At 40.3% G+C, this 8,999-nt stretch overlaps 1 protein-coding gene across 1 annotated transcript; it reads right to left on the bottom strand.

Annotated features, from left to right (window-relative positions):
• Positions 1-7,481: 7,481 nt before the first annotated feature.
• Positions 7,482-8,773, bottom strand: LOC141641362 (uncharacterized). Its single transcript, XM_074450028.1, has 3 exons — positions 8,482-8,773; positions 8,154-8,392; positions 7,482-8,120 (listed from the first exon to the last, which is right to left on the bottom strand). Exons 1-3 carry the CDS (start codon positions 8,771-8,773, stop codon positions 7,482-7,484), a joined length of 1,170 nt encoding a protein of 389 aa, XP_074306129.1.
• Positions 8,774-8,999: the final 226 nt, after the last annotated feature.

Here is an 8,999-nt window from a genome sequence, read left to right as displayed (position 1 = left end):
CATCCTTAGGTTCATAAACCCATAAATCCTTTTGGAGTTCTCATACCTCAGAAAGCTTAAATGCACGCACTTAAAACAAGAATTAGTAACCCAGTAAGTTCCTAAACTTAACCCTAGGATCCCAATCCTCTTAGGTTCACAAGCCTTTAAGTTCTCATACCAGCCGTCCTTTTAAGTTCGTACACCCAGGTTCACACGCCTAGCTCTTTAGGATCACCTTTTCCCCTTAGGATCATATTCCTTAGGATCACCTTATACCTTTTAGGATCATATTCCTTTAGAATCACCTTTTCCTTTTAAGATCATATTCCTTTAGGATCACCTTTCCTTAGAGTTCCTACACCCAAACCTTGGTTACCCCTTTAAGTTGAACCTATATTCAGGTCTCCTTCCCATTGATGCTTTCCTTTAGGGCCCCACACTTTAGCACAAATCCTTACATAACTTTTAGGTCTTACCCTTAGCTCCTACGCTTACCCTTAGCTCCTACGCAACTCCGAAAGCATCTCGAGAAAGAAGTCTCAGGTATGGTCTCTTCTTATGGCTGGCGAGCTTCCTTACGTAGTCTAATGGACTTTAAACGACCCTCCCCGATAGTCGACAGACTCTAAAATGTTCCCGACGACGGGTCCTGGTTCGGACCCCTTGAGCCGCCTCGCGTCGCCATAGTCGTCAAGGTTGTAATCTTCGATTGACCTGATGGCTATACTTTGACTTTCGCCTTGTCCAAGCCTCAGTCAAAGTGGGGGCTCTGTAGACACCTCATTTCTGCACCTCCCGCAAACCACCCGGTGATGATTGGGCCGCATGTTTGGTACGCGGAACGATTTGTGACAGTTCGTAAGATTATCGTCAAGTGATTGCTCAAACATTAATGTCTACCTCTTAGTTGTCATCTACGCGCCGATACGGTCGTTTTGGCAGTAATTAGAGTACATTTGGAGCCTGGGTCAAAAACCGTCTTCATTTCTTAAAACCGTCAAAATCCCGAGTCAAAGCAATGTGCTTGTCTACCTAAGGTTAGGATATCATAAAATGTTGAGATTAGATCTCATTTTGAGTCTCATGACACTTCTTTAGGCTAAACTTAAAGTTTACATTACAAAATGTGCATTTCATTTAGTTAAAATGACAACCCGACCTTTAGGCCCACTTTTCGAGGTGATAACAACTTTGTTGGGTCAGGCCTATTTCACAGAAAGTTCTAGATCTCTTTCTTAGCTTTCCAACGCCACCGAAATCACCTTAATCCGAGTCTTGTAGAGAAAGTTATGCCTAAAATACGACAGACTGTCAAACGCGTTTTCTACGCGAGAGGAACCTACCGGGAAAGGACGCGCAAGTCTTTGCGCCTCTTCCAAGGGACGCAGTGCCTGCTGCGCCTTTTCCCAGGGATTTCTTTTTGTCCAAGTTTCCGTGTTTAACCTAAGTTGGTTATTTCCGGATCTTTCCTTCCGTATCCTAGTCTTACCATAATTCCGTCGTGTGATTAGTATAAATAGGAGCCTTCGTTCCTCATATTTCTCACGCGAGTGTCCGCCCTTCTCTTCTCCCTTTGCATTCTAGACTTTGTTCTTACTAATTGGCGCCTACGTGCTTGGACTTCCGACCACATAAGCTCGGATCCTTCCGGGTACCAGCCTCTCCGTTGCATGACCGACCAATTTGACCAACTACACCAATAATCAACTTAATTAATCAATCGTTTTCCTCTTACGAGGGCACTCTCTTTGCATTCGCGTCGAGCATCACTAATCGATATCTTAGTCCTTCTCGTTTCGTCAACATGTAAGTCTGAGGGTGTATAATCCTTATTTATTTATTGTATTTTATTTATTGAATCATCATTATAAGATTTATGTCGAAAACACCGTTAAAACTGATTTCCAAAACCGTGCTTTAAAACTCTGCTTTTGCGGATTTCCAGTAGACAGACGTCGAGAAAAGACGCAAAGAATCGCCGCGCCTCTTCGAAGGAGCGCGATTCTGCTGCGCCTCTTCGTGAGGCCGCGCAGATTCTCGCTTCTTTTCTTCTTCCTCGTCCTCTCGTAATTCGCTTCTTTTTTATTTGTTATTTGTTCGTCATTAATTCTTTGATATAATCGTCACTGATAATTCACATGTATATTGTATCATATAATTCATCATTCATTAATATGTTTTAATCATCATAAATCCGACTTAAATCCCAAATAATCCAATATTTGCGGGTTTTTGTCATTAGATTCAATTCCGGATTATAGAGGTTCGATTCATTCATTTGAATCTCTGGAATTCGTCATTGGTACATTCTAACCCGTTGTTCATCATATATTCGTCATATATCATCATGTTTAGACTAGTTAATTAATTTCAATAGAGGACTCATTAATGTCTGCCACTAATTAATCATTCAACCTTGTAATTAGTTCATCTTAATTCCGTCTCATCCATGTTTATCGCTTTTATGACCATCATTCACATATAATTAACCTGTTAATCACTTTCATCCGAGTACATAATTTAATCAATCCATAAAATTACCAATTAACATTAACGATTTGCGATTAAAGCTTCAGCCACGAGAACTCACCCTTGAACAGACGCAAAGAATCGCCGCGCCTCTTCCAGAGGGCGCGATCTGCTGCGCTTTGTTCGAGATGAGTTCGTCCCCGAACTCCGTTTCGCCTTGACCTAGTTTCATTAGTCTACGTATTAATCTACTATTATCCGTAATATCACTTCTGTTCTGTTCGTAATTTTCGTATTTGTTCTTTTATTTCTTTTTCTCAAATTATCCGTTTTAAAGGTATTTTCGACATAAATCGCCTATTCCAATGTAATTATTGTAATTTTCATTATTGTAATTTCATGGTTATTGTATTTCTTTTATTGTATTCCTTTCATTGTTTGTATGTTTTCACATGTAAATGAGCATTAAATCCTACTTCGACCCAATTGTATGCTGAATTAATTGTCAACCGACTTAGTCTAATTCTCACATGTTAGGATTAAAACTTGGATGTTGCATTGCATGCATATAGCCGACGATATATCAAGTACGAATAACTTCCCTAATCATTAGTAGAGGCCGCTATCGAGGCGGGCGGGATTAGGTGTTCGATCAAAAGAGCTTCCTAATACGTACCCTCACCCCTTACTCCAGATCTCCGTGAGCACCCGTGTTCATTGGCATCCACGAGAGTCATTCTAGACATAGAATGCTAAGGGTAACGATTGCTTAGTGTTCATGTCACTACTTTATGTCTTGACATGACATGAGGTATTCGAACGGTTCCAATTTCCCATAAAAATTGGTGGCGACTCCTTACAAAATGCAAACGCTTGTTTTCCGACCTTCACCAAGCGCCCCCGTGGGCGGCCCGCTGTCCACACTCGTCTTCAACCTAGCATGTAATTATGAGGATGTAATTAATCCTCTTCTTTCATGTCTTTTTATCTGTTTTTATGACCTTAACATGCTAAAACATGCATAACATGGTCCAAAATACGAATCGAATGAGCTAAAATCGAGTTTTGACCTGAAACAGAAGCTCCTAGTCAACACTAGGTGCCTCGCGCCTCAATGGGCTATCCAGGTCAGAACTCAAACGTATTCGAGTTCATTCTACCCATTTTCATTTAATTTTACAACCGGTTTTTACCGTTTCAAATCATTTTTATGATAAACTTTTTAACCATAAATCATGTTCACCCTTGGTTCCTCATACCATGACGGTTTAATCCGTGTTTCGGTGATAATATTTGGTTAGTTATATTTTAAAAGGCATTTTAAAACCTTTTATTCATTTCTTTACATTTCAAAAATAACCTTATTAGTCATAATCATCCTTGGTTCCACATAACATGTCGGTTTAAACCCGAGTACGATGATAAATATTGACTAATCACAAAATAATGAACTTAACACAATTAGTTCATAATCAACATTTTTCAAAACTATTCATGTCAAGCTTGCAAAACCGAACCCGACATTGAATATCGCCAATTCAATGATGATTATTCAAGTCCCGTTCTTCACGTTTACACAAAAGCGGTCTAAACGACCTTTTCAAACGAAAACGAGTTCAAACACCCTTTTACAAACCGTTTTACAAATGTTTTCAACAATCAGGAGACGTTCCTTTGGATTGTCTACTGCCCCGCGCCTAAACAGGCCAGCTGATTTCCAGTTTTCAACCCTGGACAGGGCCCTATGCATCGCTCTAAGGCTCGCGCCTCAATAGGCTGCCTTATGCAGGCCCTGCTTCCTTTCCATCATTTGCCTAGGACGATCCCGACTTCGGTTGACCCGAATACTGGACAGATCAGATGGCAAGCCTGCCCTCTTGCTTTGTATTTGCAAAACGCCTTTCTAAGACAAATGGATCACGTTATGTATCATAAACCTAACTCGGTAAATGGATGTTTAATTTCCGTCTTGGATGCAAATCAACACTAAATCCAACTTGACATCAATTACATGATATTTAGATAAACAACCGACATAGAAAGCTCACATGTTAGGTTTAAACTTGTGGATGCGCATTCATGCATTTACCCGTTTTATCATCTTTTGCATTCAACCAACCAAGATCGATCAGTAGAGGCCGCTACCGCGGGCGGGATTGGGTATCCGATTAAAGGGCTTCCCAATACGTACCTGTAACACCCCCATACTCCAAGTGCCTTACCAGGACCACTTAAGGCATGAGAATGCTACCATCTCGGTTTCCCGAGGCAATGAATATCAAATAGACAATAAAGAAACGTACTTTAAAAAATAGTTTAAAGCGATACAAGATCAAATCCCAAAATTGATAAATGAAATACAACAGTTTCTCAAACTGCAAACCAAATGAAATAAACTAGTTCAAGACATAACGGAAGACTATTAAACAGCTCGTGATGACTCAACCCAGCTATCCCATGCGCATCAACTCATACTTGCTCAATAACTGCTCACCATCCCCGAATGGATCACCACAGTTTTTAAAACAATTAAACGGGGTCAGTACTGACTACACAAAACAAACAGCTGCTATAAAACAATACTACAATCCAATCCAATCAACCAAACTCCATCTCATCACTACACACCTGACTACACACTAAAGTGTGTAGTCCTGCCAGAATACTCATCGCATAAAATATTCCACACCGCCAGTGGGGGACCGCAGCCGTTCCCACCCAAGCCCCGCTCATCTTTTTTTTTGGTGTAAATGTAAGTAATATTAAGAACTTCCCAAAAGGGAAAACTCACCAATTACAAACCTACCAGTTTAAGATCAACCGCACAAACAGGATTAACTAAGCATATACAACTATTACATTAATCCTCTCACATGACACCACTCCCTATCATGTTGCGACACTTGATAATACTGATATTTCATAATAGCCAATCTACCGTCTTCTTGTACAGCTTGAACAATAAGTTTAGGATGGATAACCCGCTGCTCTACACGACAGACATTTCGAGCATGCCAAATGAGATAATGCGTGGCTACTACCAAAGAACATAAAACCTTCCTTAGAAACCCAGAACACTGTCTGATCTTCAGCATCTGTTCAGCATACACAAAACCATTGCCTTGCACACCAAGCCAAAATTGCATTCTATCATAGCACATACATGTATAGATGCAATACCTGAATAAATGTTCTTGATTCTCATCTTGCAAACCACACAAATAACAAGTCTTCTGGTTCGTGATACCCATTCTGTTTAGCCTGTCCAAAGTAAGAAGTCGCCCATGCTGAATGAGCCAGGCATTAAAGATATGCTTTGGAATGTTTAGCCTACTCCAAACAACATTGAACCAAGGAACTTTAGGACACCTATCCTGCCTCAACCATTCATAACCATCCTCAATGGTATAATAACCATCATTATTCTGCCACTGTCCATTACTATAACCAGCTGCAAGCTTATCCCTCACCATACACACTTGTCTCCAGGCCCATGAACTATTAGAACCAGGCTGATACTCAAACCAGTCCCGACCCTTAAGATAGACCTTATCTATCCATTTAATCCATAATAGATCCTTCTTAGAAGCTATCCACCATACTAGCTTCCCAACAGCTGCAACATTCCAGACCCTACTGTCTATGACACCCAGACCACCCTCAGTAATAGGGAGACAAACAATCTTCCAAGAAATTAGAGGTGCCTTTGAGTACTTATCAGACCCCTCCCACAGAAAGTTCCTACACAATGCTTGTATCCTATCCATCACACCTAAAGGAAGTACAAAGATTTGCGCCCAATAGTTATGCAAGGTGGCCAGAACAGACTTGACCAAAATTAGCCTACCAGTATAGGATATTTTCCTCTTATTCCAACCCTTAATTCTATTAACCATCTTTTCCACCAGTAAGGAGCAATCAATTTTAGAAAGCTTCCTATGAGAAATGTGAACCCCAAGATATTTAAAAGGTAGCTTACCCTTGGTAAACCCAGTCCTACGCAGAATTGCTTCCTCTACCTCAGGAGGAACACCATTGAACACAATATCAGTCTTGTCAGTGTTGATATGGAGGCCACTAGCTTGAGAAAAACAGTCAAATGTCTAAACCAAGGTGCAAACTGACTTCAAATTCCCCTTACAAAATAATAACAGGTCATCCGCAAACATTAAATGGGAGAGTTTAAGCCCTTTGCAAAGAGGGTGAAAGGAGAAATTTGGTCCATTGCAAACTACCATAAGCATCCTGCTCAAGTACTCCATGCATAAGGTAAAAATCAAAGGGGACAAGGGATCACCTTGCCTTAACCCTCGTCCACCTTTGAAAAAACCATAAGTATTACCATTAAGAGCAATAGTATAGGTGGTAGTAGTTATACATTGCATCACCAAGTTGATAAAATGAGGAGGAAAGTTAAGAGCCCTCAACATCTGAAGCACAAAATTCCACTCAATGGAATCATATGCCTTCCTCAAGTCAACCTTAAGCATACATCTAGGAGATGCACTAGCTCTCTTGTACAGTCTAATCAAATCCTGACTGATGAGAATGTTACCCATAATACTTCTGCCTTTGATAAATGCAGCCTGAGCTGGGTTGATGAGCAGCGGAAGAACATGTCCCAATCTCACACAAAGTAACTTAGAAATAACCTTATACAAGGTATTACAACACGCAATTGGTCTAAATTCTTTGACTGAAGAAGGGTGCTGGACCTTTGGAATCAGTACCAGATTTGTACTATTCAGTTGCTTCAGTAATTTGCCCTCCTGGAAAAAATTAATGATAGCCTCACTAATATCATTTCCCATAACATCCCATCCTGCTTTGAAAAAACAACTTGAGTAACCATAAGGCCCCGGGCTTTTATCATCAGGAATGACAAAAATGATTCTCTTAATCTCCTCTTTAGTAGGAATGCTATTAATAGCTCTCCAATCATCATCATGGACACATCTACCCATTCTCACAATATTCGGTAAAAAAGCTGCAGTAGTTCCCCGAGTCCCCCCAGTTCCTTATAGTAATTCTCAAATGCTTGCGAGAATACCCTCGGGTGCGTTCACAAGCTGACCATGAATATCATGAATCTGTACCACCTTATTCTGTAACTGTCTCTGTCTGATAGCTTTATGAAAAATTGCAGTATTATCATCACCATTCTGAGCCCAAATACACTTTGCTTTTTGTCTCAGGAATGCAACTTTGGCTTTGTTCAGCATCTGGTAGCTGGTTCTGATATTATACTCAGAATCCATTAAGGATTTATTAGTGGGATCAGCTTGGAGCTTCTTTTGGGAGTCTAAAAGGATCTCATGAGCAATAGCAGTGTTCTTCTCAACATCAGAAAATAAGTCATGATTCAAAGCTTTAAGAGGGGACTTCATCAGCTTCAATTTCTTAACCACCCTATACATCAGAGAACCATGTATATGATGATTCCATCCCTCCTTTACTATATTCTTAAATTCAGAAACCCCAGTCCACATATTATAAAACTTGAATGGCCTCTTCTTCTTCAATTGGACATCATTACATTGAATAAAATATGGGCAATGATCATAGTCTCCTTCAGGAGCAAAATAAGCATAATGATCAGGCCAGTTAGTAACCCACTCATCATTTACTAACACCCTGTCAATCCTACTGAAAACCCAAGTTGAACTAGGCTGTTTGTTATTTCAAGTAAAAAAAGAGCCAACACTCTTTAAATCATGAAGACCACAGTTATCAATAGCAGACTGAAAAGGAGCTGTCTCAGCATCCTTAACAGGCAATCCAATTTTTTCATCAGCCCTAAGAACATTGTTGAAATCTCCTAAAACAATCCATGGGTTAGTAACAGTCAACCTGATAAGATCATTCCATAATGGAACCCTCTCTTCAATCTTGTTAAAACCATACACATAGGTAGCAAAGAACTGTCTACTAGTGAGAATATCTGTAACTTTTATATGAATCAACTGAGAAGTCATCTCCAAAGACAAGTAACATTGAACCTATCCACTTTCCATAATATCCATATTCTACCTCCATCATGGCATTGATGGTTAGTACAGTAACTCCACCCTCCACAAAAACTAGCCACAACCTTATTTAGAGAACCAGGTCTCACCCTAGTCTCAAGGAGCCCAAATAGGTCCACATTAGCATTATGTAGACACCATTTAATATCATTTTGTTTAGTCAAACTATTTAGGCCCCTGACATTCCACACACCAATTCTATCCATGAGAGGCAGAAGCCTCTCCCCCTCCTCCTTTATCAACCAGTTGGGAAGTGTTAGCCATCTCCTTATTAAAGTTGACAACGAAAGCACCATCCTTAACCCCAGGTAGCCTAGACTCATGCCTAGTGATCCTAGTCAAGATCCTGGCAGGTGTTAGGACAGCACTTTACGAATTGTTCACAGGTGTATTAGTATGAGTTATCATAGCCCCATTACCATTACCCTGCACCCTGTTAACCACTCCAGCTAATCCAGGCTGTGCTCCCACAACACCCTTCTGAGGCAAATTAGGAAACTCTGTTGTGGAAACAGTTGATAC

The sequence above is a fragment of the Silene latifolia genome, chromosome 2, assembly GCF_048544455.1.
Source record: "Silene latifolia isolate original U9 population chromosome 2, ASM4854445v1, whole genome shotgun sequence".
Taxonomy (NCBI): Eukaryota; Viridiplantae; Streptophyta; class Magnoliopsida; order Caryophyllales; family Caryophyllaceae; genus Silene; species Silene latifolia.
Note: the sequence above shows the minus strand (reverse complement) of the source record. Positions and strands in the feature narration are given on the sequence as shown.

Bases quoted from the DNA above. Each gene is read 5' to 3' on its own strand.
- LOC141641362 (XM_074450028.1), bottom strand. From the start codon at position 8,773: ATGGTGCTTTCGTTGTCAACTTTAATAAGGAGATGGCTAACACTTCCC. The intron at 8,393-8,481 runs GTAGAATATGGA...TAAAAGTTACAG, and splicing joins CCATCAATGCCATGATGGAG to ATATTCTCACTAGTAGACAG. The intron at 8,121-8,153 runs GTTGGCTCTTTT...AATAACAAACAG, and splicing joins GTCTTCATGATTTAAAGAGT to CCTAGTTCAACTTGGGTTTT.